Source organism: Xenopus laevis, chromosome 1L (genome assembly GCF_017654675.1).
Source record: "Xenopus laevis strain J_2021 chromosome 1L, Xenopus_laevis_v10.1, whole genome shotgun sequence".
NCBI classification, from domain to species: domain Eukaryota; kingdom Metazoa; phylum Chordata; class Amphibia; order Anura; family Pipidae; genus Xenopus; species Xenopus laevis.
This window is the reverse complement of record NC_054371.1, coordinates 60,678,043-60,693,762: the sequence shown is the minus strand read 5'-3', so window position 1 is coordinate 60,693,762 and position 15,720 is coordinate 60,678,043. Positions and strand designations below refer to the sequence as shown.

General features: G+C 35.7%; 1 protein-coding gene across 2 annotated transcripts in view; it reads right to left on the bottom strand.

Moving 5' to 3' along the window:
* nr3c2.L (nuclear receptor subfamily 3 group C member 2 L homeolog) overlaps positions 1 to 15,720 on the bottom strand; it is a 195,412-nt gene that overhangs the window by 30,466 nt on the left and 149,226 nt on the right. For both annotated transcript variants that reach the window (XM_018243204.2, NM_001090605.1), the window contains 1 exon segment: positions 7,265 to 7,381. In XM_018243204.2, coding sequence (XP_018098693.1) covers positions 7,265 to 7,381 — 117 coding nt within the window.

The window sequence follows — 15,720 nt, the reverse complement described above, 5'->3', positions numbered from 1 at the left end:
GTATCCGAAGATAGCGCCTGTGAGATCTGCTGTGCTACTCTGCATGGGGAGGTCTTTGTGACACTTTTTTAAGTAGTGGGCTATGCAGGGAGAAAGCGGGGAGGGGGGCCAATGGGGGTCAGTAGATGAGGACACTCTTTAGGATGGGGGTTTAGTTCTCCTTTAAAAAACTAAATTACAAAAGTGCTCAGAAGAGCAATTTAATTACATTAATTCCTAAAAGAAATTTGTAAAATGAAAGGTATTTTTTATACAGAGTGGTAAAAATACTGGAACATAATAAATCAGCTCCTAATTGTTATATATGACATTTACTATGTCTTATTGTAATGAGAAAAAGTATTAAACTTTTGTTTTATAAGATTTACCCCCACAATGTGAGATGAATGTAAGTTCCATATCAGAAAATATTTCTAACATAAAAAAAACGTGATCCTCAAATCAATAAGGAATTTTACACCAAGCTTTCTAATAAGTTATATGCACCTGAAAAAATGATTTATTTAATGCATTGATACTTTATTTTTTTTAGTTATGCTTGGTGTAAATATGTTCTGTAAAGAAATCTTGTACTGAACTATTCTTATTTTCACAGAAAATAAGGAAATAATTAAACTTAATAAACTTAATTATTCTTACAATCATGGTTAAATACAGTTTTTATTTAGAAGATAAAACATACAGTAATTGTTAGTTCAAACTTCTCAAATGTATTGAAAGGCAGTAATCATGTGAGAAACAGGAAGAATACAAGGATTTGAAAATTGCTTTCATAATGTCTTCTTTCATATGTCTGCTCTTACTCAGCACTTCATGGAAAGGGCATTTAAGGTGAGCTTGCAGAAGATAATAAGGGATATTATATGAAACACGTTTTTTGGTTACTGCATCATTAATAAAAAGGAGAGTTTCATGGCTATGGCTGAATCACTGATCCCTTTTACATGCGGTAACTGTATAAGGGTCTTTCAGGTTATGAACAACAAAATTATTTATTGTAGTCATTTTATTATTGTATGAAGTTGAAAAAAAGCATCTTATTGAATTTTGTCTGTCTACATGTTCTATAAACATACTAGGAATGCACCGAATCCAGGATTCGGTTCGGGATTCTGCCTTTTTCAGCAGGATTCGAATTCAGTCGAATCCTTCTGCCTGGCCGAACCAAATCCAAATCCTGATTTGCAAATTAGGGTCTGGGAAGGAAATCACTTGACTTTTGTTCACAAAACAAGGAAGTAAAAAATGTTTTCCTCTTCCCACCTCTAATTTGCACAAGCAAATCTTTAGCGAAGGATTTGGGGGTTCGGCCGAATCCAAAAAAGTGTATTCAGTGCATCCCTAAACATACTCTTCTCTCTCGATATAAAATTTTATTAATAAAGATAACTGCTTCCTGTTTTAAATTGTTTTACTATTTCCACAAAGGGCATCTTGCATCACACACTTGACGTTTTCAATATACAGATATTTGATCTTCATTTGAACAATACTGATAGACAAAGGAGATAACATATAATAGATATCATGCACCATTCATGTGTTGTAGTCCATTGTCTGTTTAAAATTTTCAAAAATTGCAAATTTCCCATGTGGAAAAAGTAAGTGCATCCCTATATTTATCACTAGGTCAGCAGCTAAACTTCAGATTCATTTGTTAAAAACATTCTTAGAGCGAATCTCAACATGTTCAGTCCAAGAGAAACTCTACAAACTCCAGAATTTTATCACAGGACCTACAGGTGGCTCTTGCCACTACATGTGAGTTGTGCCAGGAAGAAAAGTTTGCTGTCCAGAAAAAACATCAAGGCAAGTTTGCCCATGAACAGCTGGAACAATGTGCTCTACATAGATGAGGCAAAGACAAAGTTATTTGGCCAAAATACCAGCCAAAACATGTTTGGTAAAAGCAAAGACAGTATTTCACCTGAAAACCCAGACACCAACTCTAAAGCATGGTGGTAGAATTGTTGTGGTTTCGGCTGCATTGCTGCATCATAGCCTGGGCAGCTCACATCATACAATCCTACACAGGTATGAATTTCTAATGTTACCAGAGGGTGCGTGAGCATAATGTATGACCATCTGGCAGAAGACTGAAGCTTAACCTGAAGAAGACCACCTGAAGAAGACCTCTCAATATTTCACTAAATCCACCAAGGAATGGCTGAGAAAAAAAGAAACTGGGGGTTTTGGAATGGCCAAGTCAAAGCCTGGATCTAAAGCCTATAGAGAAGCTGTGAGGGATTTGAAATGGGTGAGAAAAATTCTCTCAGAGACTGACTGATGGTTATAAGAAACACCTACTTGAATTGTTTTTACCAAAGGGGACAATAACTGGTGTTAGAGCCAAGAATGTACTTTTTCCACAGAAGAAAATGGCATGTCTGTTAATTTGAATAATTGATTTCAAAATTAATGTTTTCTTGAATTTTCGTTCAGTTCCATCACCTTTATCTTCTACTGATTTTTTGGAAATGATTAAGACATTACACTGAGCTGTTTTAAATTTTAATATTTTCATAAAGCAACATACAGTTTTAGGTTTAGGGTTTTTTTCAGAACTCTTCACACTCCCAGCCAGGTACGGACTGAGAATTAAAATAGGCCCTGGCATTTCAGGTACACAGAGGCCCAGTCAGCCCACATAGAGGCCCAAACAGCCCCCCACCAGCCCACTAAATACTGACTTTCTAGGGGACCTTACAGCAGCCCCTCTGGCATTTGCCAGAACCCCCTGATTGCCAGTCTGAGCCTGCTCCCAGCTACTATGGGTATTAAAACACGATTTGGGGCATCTTGTCTTTTTTTATCTAGTACAGAAGCCCAGGAACTGCCTCCAACTGGCCCCTATAAGAATGACCAGAAAGTGCAAGCATTTAGCCTGAAAACACTGAAGTTCACGTTTTTAGCAACAAATCACCTGGTGATTGTGCATTCAGGCAATTGGTGGGTAATTTCAGGGGCATATGTTTGCATATGCATATGTTTGGTTAGTAAAAATGCAGCAGGCAAAATACTCAGAATTTTTCTCCTGTGCCATTGACCAACAGTTCATTAAGCTGTAGCCAGTTTAACACTATTAGTCTTAAGTGATGTGCGAATAAATTGGCCTGGCACTAATTCGTGACGAATTTCCGCGTTTCACCGACGGCAAATAAATTTGCGAATCCCCCGTGAAAATTTGCCAGTGTAAAAAATTTTTTTGGACACATATCCGATAAGTCACTCGCCTCAAAATCGACGAGCGTCAACAATATTCGGACGCCCGTTGACTTTAATGCTAGAGTCAGCTTGGCCGTGGGCGTCAATTTCTGATTTTCATGCTTTTTCGTTTTTTTTTTGTGAAAATGTCAGAATTTCAAAAAAATTTTCGTGAAAATGTCAGAATTTCAAGATTTTTCTGTGAAACTTTCCAATTTCACTGCAAATTTTTCAATATTTCGCAAATTTCGAGAATTTTTTCGAGAAAGTTCCCAAATTTTGCGGCGAAGCCAAAAAGGAGAAATTTGCCATCACTACTAGTCTTGCCATTGTATGTGTTTCTTTAATGTTCTAGCATAAATCACTAGCTACAAGTCATTATTGACACGGGATTTCAGCCACTGAATGTGGTTTATACAATTCCTTTATGATTTCACCTGTTTACGTTTTTACTTCCTTCTTTTTGTCTGCTCTTCCTAAAGATTGACATATGCACCTTACATTTTAGAAACCTTTTTCTGGAGTGTATATTTCAGAATACAGATTTTCTTAAAGGAGAAGGAAAGGTTAAAACTAAGTAAGCCTTATCAGAAAGGTCCACCTAAATATACCAGTAAACCCTCAAAGTAATGCTGCTCTGAGTCCTCTGTCAAAAGAAATACAGCATTTCTTTCCTGCTTTTGTGTACTCATGGGCTTCTGTATCAGACTTCCTGTTTTCAGCTTAAACCTCATTGCCCTGGGCAAGAGCATGCTCAGTTTGCTCCTCTTCCCCCCTCCTCCCTTCTCTACTGTAATCTGAGCCCAGAGCAGGGAGAGACTCAGGCAGGAAGTGATGTCACACCACATTAATACTGCAGCTCCTATCCTAAACAAACAGAGAGTTTCTAGAGCTTTTTACTCAGGTATGGTAAAACATTCTACAGAATAAATATAGCATTCTAGCTTGCACTATTGCAGCTAATCTATTGGCAATAAAATGCCTCTGTAACTTTCCTTCTCCTTTAAGAAATACACAATCACGTGTTTGTCTTTAGAGCACTTAACTTTTCCTGTGCCGGAGAGGGTCTGGGGGGGCTGCATTGACCGTGCAGAGAGCACTAGAAAGCCGAATTTCCAGTTTAAAAAACACGTAAAGGTACCAGGAGCAACTTTTTTGCTGCCCCTGGTAACCTACTTGGTGCTGCTGCCTGAGGTAAGTTTTAATTCGCCCCATTGGCACAGCGCCCCTGCATGTGGCATTTGAGTGGGAATGGTCCAATCGCACTGATACAGTAACTGCTTGCTTGTTGGTAAACCTACTTCATTGCCTTTAACATCTACAGTCTTCCATTAACATACTTTAGTGATAAGATCTACATTGCCCTTTTCTACTTGTCCTTCTTTGCCCTCAGCTGCAAACAAAGTGCATAAACCAAAACTTCGAATTACAGTACATTCTATGACAACATTTCAGTGAACAAGAGCCTTTTTTGTCATCTAAAATGTGCTACTTCAATTTTATCACACAAGCTAAAAAAATAAAACTCCAAACATCTACCATCTAAAGGAAGAATATAAACTATTTGTCCGGGGTAGTATGTTGCTGTATAAAATAATCCATTTTCAGTACTATTATCTTAACAACTATTATAAGAGAATCCTAAAAATTACTGTCAACAAAATACTGCCTTACCTTTAAAATGATATTACTTACTCATAATGGAACCACAACTTATCAGCTGAGTATTCCACTACATATATATATATATATATATTTTAGAGATTTTTATATAGTATATTTAGCTAGGATAAATGTCAAGTATGATGCATAGTGCTTAAGCAACTTGTTTGCCTTCTACATAATTACCCTTTATTTATAGAACATACACAATGAACAACAAAGCATTTAAATGAAAAGCAAGTGAAACTAAATTAGAGAACTCCTTTCCATAAGGAATAACAATACAAGTGAACGGAGTCAATGCTTGTCCTCAACCCCGGGCAAAAGTGCAAGATTTTAATGTCAACTCTCAGAAAAACAGATGGGGGATAACATTGCCAGATTTCTTTTTTGTCTACAGAACAACAGGGTGAAAAGTGGCATGAAAAGCAGTGAATCGGAAAAAGTCTAGTAATGTAATGGTAGGAGTGTAACTGTATTAAAATAAAGGATAACTGGCATTGTACAGTGTAGGTTCTTTAAGGTTACAGCAAAACTGTAATTATGCAAACCTACATCTGAGGAATCAGTATTATGTGTATGAAAATAACTCATGCTGAGTAGTGTTTTAACTGTACAATATATACATAGGTGTTAATGGTATCATGCCATATATGGAAACACAACTCTACTCCAAACAATTACACTTCTTTTTCATCACACAAAATACACTATTCTAAGTGCCATTTAAAACAGTGCATATATCATGAATGTCCAAAAAATGGAATGCAAAACCAGCAGCTGCGTTTGCCTAGAGAATCATATGCAGGGAATTCGGATTTTTTTTTTACCTCTCACTGCGCTGTTTGTCGCACTCTCACTGGTTATTGTCTCACAGTAATATCATTAGGCTGGATCTGAAACTTTATCTGAATTTATGTCATATAGGAGAAGGGACTAGAGCTTTGGCTGTTTTTAATGATACACCAATGATATACCAAAGCAATTTAAAAGCACTAAAAGTTTAATTCGATATTCTGGGAAGAAAAAGAGGCAGTTGCAAGGAAGCATGTATAAAATGTCACTGGGATGAACAGAGAATCCATAACAATAAATACATAAATAAATAAATAAAAACAAATAAAACCAAAAGAGTGACAAGCCAAAGTACACAATGAAACAGCAGATACCAGATCACAAGTTTGATTATTCCCAGTTGATGTAAATTGCAATTGACCAGTTACATTTGAGCTCGTGCAACCCAATGCTTTCCTTAGCACTCCAGCAACCTTATTACACACCTGCTGGGAGACAATGCAAGTAACTGATATTTCCTTTATACAATTTAGAGCTGCCTAATGTACTCTAGTTTGTATTGCAGATTAAGTTCTGTAAATAACCCAATCCATGCAGAAAACAGCTTTGTATGTATCCGTATATATATATATATATATATATATCTATATATATATATATATATATATATATATATATATATATATATATATATATACAGACACACACACACATACACACATACATGTTTGTGTATAAAAGTGCTTGTCATATTTTTATTATATACAATATGTTTGTAATATATATATATATATATATATATATATATATATATATATATATATATATATATATATATATATATATATTATTATTATTACTTATTATTGTTAACATCTTTTAGAGCGCCAACATATTCTGCAATGCTGTATAATAAATGAGTTTATACAAAAACAATACAGAATTCCATACATAGTGATCAGTAACAATAAACAATGCACTAAAAAATCTGAAAACAGCTAAAAACTCTAAAAATTTAATTACTAGTGAAAAAAATCTGAAAACCTCAAAGTCTGAATGGCTAAAAAAAAGTTCCAATAGGATCAGCACAGCTCCCATTGACTGCTTTTACTTGGCCCCTAAATCTTAAGACAAACTGAATCTGAACCCTTAAAGTCATGTGACACTGAAGGGATGGATACCACATGAGCTTCTTTTTTGCTTCTTTTAATAATATTAAAGCCAAAGGAAATGTACCTAATGTTTAAATAATATTAAAGAAAGCTCATTTGGCCTACACATGAACATCTACATTTCTGAAATATGTTCAATCTTTCACTGATTCAATGATTAGTTGGTTTACTCTAGGGTGCTTTAGTTTCTTTTCACACTCCAAAAAACATAAAGACAGATTAACTGGTGCTTCATAAAATTAACAATAGATTGTGTGAATGTGATAGGGACCTTAGATTGTAAGCTCTGCTGTGCCTGGAACTGATGTGAATGATGCCAAGGAACTGCCTACTGCACATGCTCCAAATGCTATGTTGTCATCAGTCAGGATTAGTTATGCGGTTCAGAATTAATCAGTTTGAAATCCAGAAACCCAGTTTGTGCTCCTTACCTCCTAAATTCATTCCTGCTTGGAGGCATTTCTGCAGTCTGCATGCGGGACAGTTCTTCCTCCGAATCTTGTCAATAATGCAGTCATTTCTTCCTGCACACAAATAACTGTGCTGCCCTGAAAACAGAAAAAGACAATTGTGGTGTTTGAATGGCTCCTTTTTTTAAAAGTTACTTTGAGTTCTCTGTAACAGAGAATTAATGAAATGTGTAAGTAATGAGCTGATGGCAGCTGATGAGCACTAGGCAACATTTCAACAGAACGTCTGAATAACGATTTAAATTCCATGGCACAAAAACAATTGCAGTGAAAATAATTAATTTCCCTGAGAAAACAATGCGCAAATTACACAGAACATTTTACTCTCATATATATACTGTAAAACAACCAACTTCAAACTGTTCAAAAAGCTTATTTCATAACTGCTGTGCTACGCTATTCTGGCTAAGTGAATACCTTACAATGAATTTTAATAGTAGAAATATTTAATGCAATATAACTGTGTGTTTGGCAGTTGTTTTCAAACAACCAAGACTGTTCTCTTGCTATTTCAAGTAAAAAATATTGAGTCAGATTAGTCTTCCATCTTGAAGAAAAATTTGAACTTTATTGGCCATCAAGTGTTATTTCTTAACTATTTACCTATATAACCATCTCTCTTTGGCGCAAATTTACTAAAGGACGAATTCTTGCCTCAGAAGGCTCCGCCACACTTCGTGCAACGTAGTCAGTTGTTAATTTGCAACTAATACACGTATTTATCAAAATGCCAAGTTTCTGCTCGCCAGATGAACGCTGGCAAAGTTTCTCCAGCAAAATTCGTCAGTGTGGACATTTCTAAGCAAATTTTCGCTAGCGTTACTTTCTTCCTAGCATACAGGTCATATATATGTCTTTATTAGTGAGTGTTGGTGAAATTGCTGGAGGTGGCCACTTCTTATTAAAAATGTCCAAGGAAGCAAAATAATAAAGAAATTCACAAATTTTCCAGCAAAGCTAAATGGCCCAAATTCGCCCATCACTATTCACCAGTGATGATTTATGTAGAAGTCATGAGTACATGGAAAATGAATAAAGTTCCAGAAATGTCACAAATCACCTGAAACTGTACGAACAAAAGTTTGTTGTGCAAGGAAGAATAAATAGAGTGAAATGTTGGGATGTTTTAAAGAGATACTGTCATGGGAAAAAAGTTTTTTCAAAATGTATCAGTTAATAGTGCAGCTCCAGTAGAATTCTGCACTGAAATCCGTTTCTCGAAGGAGCAAATAGATTTTTTTATATTTCATTTTGAAATCTGACATGGGGCTAGATATATTGTCAGTTTCCCAGCTGGCCCCAGTCATGTGATTTGTGTTCTGATAAGCTTCAGTCACTCTTTATTGCAAGCTGAAATGATATCAACCCCGCCTTCCCCATCCAGCAGCCTAACAACAGAACAATGAAGATAACAGCTACATGGTAGATCTAAAAACAGCACTCAATAGTAAAATCCAGGTCCCACTGTGACACATTCAGTTGCATTGAGTATGAGTAACAGCAGCCTGCCAGCAAGCAGTTCCATCCTAAAGTGCTGGCCCGTTTCTGAAAGCACATGACCAGGCAAAATGACTTGAGATGGCTGCCTGCACACCAATATTACAACTAAAAAATACACTTGCTGGTTCAGGAATGACATTTTATATGGTAGAGTGAATTGTTTTCAGTGTAAACAGTGTAATTTAGAAATAAAAACGACATCATAAAAATCATGACAGAATCCCTTTAAAGACACATCTATATCATTCCCATCGTAAGCTACTTATGAAGCTGTAAAGCTAAGAGATCCAAAAATGTAGCCATGTAAGTTGAGAAATGTTAATTATATATTTAGAAGCAGTTTAGTAAAAGTAAATAGGACTCTGTGTTATACATTAAATAATACAAATACATCTATATTACTGGCAGATTTAAAAGAAGCATGTGATTTAGGATGTCATTTTTATATTGTTTTATGACTAATCTATGGGTAATCCTCATTCAAATACAGAATGGGCAGGTTTAAACTGGATTGATGGAGCAGTTTATCAAATAATTAATCCACACTTCAGCTGCTGGAAAACGTGTATGGTATACACCCAATGGAGTTGGCACGGATGCATGTAGGGGCACTGCCCAAATCTGTTTCCTGGTTGCTTGGGCTAGTCAAACAATGTTATGTAACCGACCTGTGATGTAGCCAAAAGGAAAGCAGACTGCTGTTGCCAGGCACCTTGGAAACACTCAGTAAAAATCCTTTAAGATCTTACCAAAAAAACTTTGACAAAGAAAGTGACACAGTGCTTAGTGCTTCCCCTTTTTGTTTTCACTTTGCAGGAACCACAAATCATTTTGATGATGTTAAGAACGTAGGAAGCTTGAGAGAAAGCATGGGTCCGGAACAATATTTTGTTGTTAACTACTGACATAAAACATTTCAGACCATTATTACAACAAGGCCTTTAGTATGGGCAGGATTTAAGAGCACCATGTATAAAGTAATGTGTAATTACTGAATTTAAGGCTACCAGTATATAAATGAAGGATCAATTAAACCAACAAATTCAATGGTAGCCCCCCATTTTAAGGGATGATTTGGTAAAATTCTTACTTGATGAGTACGTTTCGGGGATGAGCCCTTGATGAACTGGCATTTATTTTCACTGTGATTTATAATAACATTGTAGATACCTATTGCCATGTTTAATCTTGGATAGGCAAAAAGTAGGAAGCTAGTTGGCAGGATTTGTTGGAAAGCAGGCAGGATTTAGGTTTGGATAGACCATGGATAAACCAGGGCATGGTTGAAATTTAAACAGGATTTTAGCAGTTTTTTACTTCTGTCTCTTATCTTATCTATAAATGCAGTAAAAATAAAGTGATATATGGTGAATGATGATAAATATTTATTTATACAGCATTGACAATTAAAAAGACCTAAAAAGTATATATCACCTCTCCATTGGTTGCGTCTTTTTAAAAGATTTTATTTACATCACAAATCAAATGCAAACAAAATGTTAGTGTTTCGCACTCTTTGCTACCGTGTGGTTATGATAAAGCTTCAGGGGAAAAATGACTCAGAAAAAAGTAAGCAGTGTTTTGCAAAGCCATTGCATCACAAAAAGAAAAGTAAATAGTTACTGTACTCAACTAAAAAAACATCCCTTTGCGATAAACCCTGATCATGGCACGTCTGGGTCACAATCACCACAAAATATTGCCTCTCTATGCAGAAAAAATAACAGGACACCGGAAAGATGAAGCAACATGTATCAAATGGTTTATCAAAATATATCACATTCACTATATTCTGCCCACCTCCTCCACTTATTTCTGAGTAATTATAAATGTATTTGAATATTGTATACTTTAAGATTCCATACAAAAGCTCTGCTTTTGCTGGTATCAAACTTACAGGTCAATAGTTACCTGTGGCACCACATTAGCAATTCCCATTTCTTAGTACAATGCCAGACATACAAGCATCATTGATTAATGAGATTAAGATGAGTTATCTGACAGAGCTGAGCAACTTTAATAGCCTGTGTGCATACCATCAGGTCTTGGTCCTTTGTTTACCTTCAAATTATCTGTTATCTTGTTTTTTTTAACACCCTCCTGAGTCAACCAGTGATTTATATTTAATCAATTAAATGGTTCCTCATTGGTGTAAACCAGTGTTAGACTGGGATGCCAGTAGCCCACCAGAAAACTGTAGGCCACAGACCAGACCACTCTCCCCACATTATTTTCTTCTTCTTAAGGTCCCCATAGACGCAAAGATTCTTCTTTGGTGAACAACCGTTTTCAGTGCAGTCCGACCAATTCGTCAAATTATCGTGCGGTTAGTGGGATTTGACTGATCATACATCTTACGATTTTTCGTCCGACATCTGTCAGTAAATTGATCGGCCAGGTTTAAAAATATTTATCGGTCCCAGTGCAATGTTTGCAGGGCCAAGCAGGCAGCTACTCTTCAGTTTTGCTGGCAATATCGCCTGAAATGGTCTTTTTAGTTGATGGACACATCATACATTTAAACGATCATTTTGAGATAATGATTGGATGTTTTAAAAATCTTTACATCTATGGCCAGCTTTAGTCAGATTCCTTTTTCTCGTAGTCTCTTCTCCTTACCGATTATAATCTAGATTTCTATTCAATTCTCAATTCCCAGACAAAATGTTCAGATCTATCAGACCTATCTACAGTGAATGTCTTAAATCTATATTTTCCTTACCACTCTTAAGGGTCAGGGCACACGCTCCGATTTCGTGGAGATTAGTAGCCGGCTATAATGTAAATTGCCGGCAGGATGGCACTTTGAGCGCTTCGATTTGCGAAGTCTCCTGAGGTTTCCTATATATGAATAATTTATTATGTTTGATGGGGCATTTTTCCCCTCCCCCATTTTATTTTCTGTGCCTCTTCACTATTTTGTAAAATTAGAATAAAGAATTGGAAAAAAATAAAATTAAAGAAAAAGAAAAGTCTAATTTTAGGTGTTAGAGTATAAAAAATAAGCACCTTTATAAATATTCCAATGATATCCTTGTAATTTATTTCTTGACCATGATGCATGGTGTTAATAAGCTTTATAAATACATTAACTTTTCATAAATTTTTGCAATATTCCACACACACACACACACACACACATATATATATATATATATATATATATATATAAACAGTTAAATTACACTCCATATTACTGCCTGGTTGCTAATGCAAAAAGAATATAAACATTAAAAGTGACTCTCACCTATTATTTTTCTGTGTATACTGCCTTTTTGCACTGTAACATGGAAATAAACAGAGACATCACTATGCACTATTGAATGACACTTGGTTGAGGAGTCTGTGTGTGGGTGGGTAAAAAAAACTGTTTTTCTTTTTTTTCCTCTGTCTCTCAGCTTAACAGCAGATTGTCATAAAAAGATATGGGACTGTGTTGCATACTCCAGTAAATAACTCAGTGTACTCGTAGTGTTAGCCAAGCTTTACTTTATTAATCAAAAAACATTTTTATTTGGTTCTGTGAGAACAGGCTATAAAAAAGACTAAAAAAAAAGTCACCATCACATAAAAGGTTATCCTAATAATTTGAGTTTTTAGGGTATTTTTTAGTCAAAAATCATTTATTCTGCTTTTTAATTTTTTTTTTTTTTTAAAAAACTAAAATCTTGATGATTTATTATTCCCCGAACCTGTAAATAGCTTGAATCTGAAAATATACCAAACCTGTCCAGGTCATGTAAAAGTGAATGGTAGAAGTCCCTTGAACTATTTGAAGATGTTTGTAGCCTTCATGGTGTTTGAGTTTTTTCGTGGGTTGTGCTAGAAAACTCGAGTGATTCGAGTTTTTTTCTCACCCCAAATGCACGGATTAGAGTTTTTCCCATTCAAGTTTTTTTATTAAATTAGAAACCATTCAAGTTAGGAGTTCATTTGAGGTCTAAAAAATCTCACAAAGCTCTACAACTCAACCTTTGATAAATAACCCTTATAATTTATTGTTTTGAAAAAATGTATCACAAACAATTTGAATTTTTTTTTTTAGTTTACTTTTTACTGTTTTCAAGAAATTAAAAAAAAAAGAATTTTCCCCAATCACACTCCCCTGTAGTAGCTTAGGGAGCTTGATAATTGAGGCAAACTTTGGTGAAGTTAGATGAAGAGAAAATCTGCACTTTAGGAAATACAAAGCCTTGCACTCTTCTGACACAGGTTTGCATCAGTAAAAGAAAGTAAGCTAACAGATGGAAGGCTTAATTAACAGAAAAATCTTTCCAGTGCTGTTGACATGGATAGTTGAGCTAGGCTTGCATGCGAGTCCTTACAGGCTTAAGTCTATGATTTCAACAGTTGTGAAAAGATCATTTGTTTGGCAAAGGAGCGATATAATAAAGTAAGAAAGCCAAATATAGGCTTTCAGCAGGGGCATGTTTCATTTATGGGGCTTTCCTTGTTGTTAAACACATCGCTCATTAATTTCCTGGTTCTCCGTGATTTGCTCAGCACTTATTCAGCATAACTGACACAGTGAAGGTAGTAGGAAAAGCTTTGTTACAAATGTCAATTTATACAGCATTTGACTGTCTGGAATATTTTTCCGGCAGATAAATTGAAAAAAATTTATTGAACTGCTGGGAATCCATAGTTTGGTAATAAAACTTTCAAATATTTTTGAAAAAGTCATCTACTCCTTTAGATTATTATAGAGTATTTTAAGTTCATGTAATTTTTAGTCTGGTTAGGTTACTGCTATAAGTATATATACATTTCTTAGTGGATAATAGATAAGAGCAGCCCACACATTTTTTAAGCATTGCACAGTATCATCCACCAAAAAGTTTCTTTGCATTTTTCAACATTCTTTTGGGATTTCATACCAGTAATTAATGCTGTAACTCTGAATTTTGTATATAGTGTTAGCTGCTTCTCTTCTCTCCCCTTCTTTTTGCATCATGGTGGAGTTAAAGTATTGAAGCAATTAGGCCCATTATTTTAATATTTTAATTAAATAACAAAATGTTTGACATAAGTTGTAGTACTCATTTTCAGTTGTTTCTTTAGATAAAAAATTATTTTGCTTAAGAAATATTTGGGCACACCTTGGGCATTAATAGAAATGGAAAGAGATAATGAACTTGGAATGATCTGGATTTAAACTGTATTTGTGACAGGAGAGCACTACTAGGGTGTATGCCCCAATAGATAGACATGGGTACAAAATTTGTACACAACTAGATTTATTTTCAACTGTGATACAACTAGGGTTTCCACCTTTTTTACTCAAACTATACAAGTTGGAGCAGGTTTGCGAGGGAGCAGAATGTGTAGGGTTGCCACCTTTTCAGGAATTTTTTCCCCGGGCCATGGTGGGGGCAGTCGCAAAAGGGGCAGCCCATGACGCAAAAGGGGGCGGAGCCACAGGGGGTCGTACTGCAAAATGGGCTGGAGCCACGTCGTGCGATGGCCAGAAGGCGAAGAAAAGGTACGTTTGGAGCGGAGGGCCAAGGGCTTTTGTTAAGGGTATTACAAATTACGTTGCCGGTAAATTTGTAATACCGGCCCGGCCTTGGCAGATGTTTTGTAATACCGGCCAGGCGGCAACCCTAAGAATGTGACATAAATGGGTGGGTCTGTGATGTCACAGGCAGAGTCATAATGAGGCAGATTGAGGGCAGATAAACTAGTTATTATAAATTTACTGGCACCGGTGAAATACTGGTTAGGTGGCAACTCTAGATGCAAAGCTAAACTCACCATTTAAACCATGACTGCAAACATTTCCAAATCAAACAACTTGGAGAATTAGCCATGCTACCCAAGTTAAGAACAGATCTGCTCTAATTTCATCCAGATCCAGTATAAGAGCCCTCTTTTTTTTGAGTTGTGCTGTGAACATTACAACTATCTTGGGAAACATAACAGAGCTGGCATTATGTCACAGGTGATTGCTGTATAAATGTGATCATAGATCAGAAGCTATCTTTTTTTGAAATCCAGCATAGTAGAGAGAGCATTGAGCTTAAAGGAGATTTTCTGATAGGACCACTGCAGCAGTGGCCGTTTGTCAATTAACTATTTGTTTTAACTTTGTGTGTAAATTTCCTTGATGTTGGCAAAGTTATAATCCAGTGCTTGTCCACAACATAATATTATGCAAGGTAGTAAACTCTGAGCAGGATGTTACTTGACTTTAGATGAATAATGGTCTGGAAAGAAAATGCCATACAATGTTCTACATTAATATATGAATGTTATGCACCCAAATTGGACTTTATTAGAGGATTAATAAATAATGATTACTCCAATTATTGAAGACCAAAGTCTACAATAGTTGGACAGTAGAGGACCTTAAAATAGCGGTAGGCTTGAAATGCATCTAATGAATGAGGATACCTGGGGTTATGAGTATGCACTGATATTTTGCATGTTTACCAGTGAGCAAGGCTGGAGACATTTTAATTCTAAAAATAATTGTACAGGCACTTCTTTCTTTCATTGGGAAAATCAGGTAAATAGTTTAGCAAATCTTTTTCCCCTGATACTAAAGGTACTTTGGTTATCCAGCTTCAATCAAACAAGTTTAACATAGAAATATTTCTCACAATGTCTTCATTTTCAGAGCACATATCTTTTTTCCAGTAACGTCTTTACGTACAAGGTGCTGGAGCACAGAGTAGGAGTAAATTAAATTCACAATCACAGTAATACTTCAAAAAGCTGTCAGTAAACAGTCTACTGGCTTTTCTCCTCAGGGATTCCAGGTTGTGAAAAGGAACTAGTTTTAAAGTTTTTCCATTTCAGGACTGTGTAAGGTAATACTGGCTATAAATGGATATTTAGAAATTGTCAGCCATAATAAATTCATTTGGTAAAATACATGCAGTTTAAATTATGGGTAGATTTCCTATACTGTCATG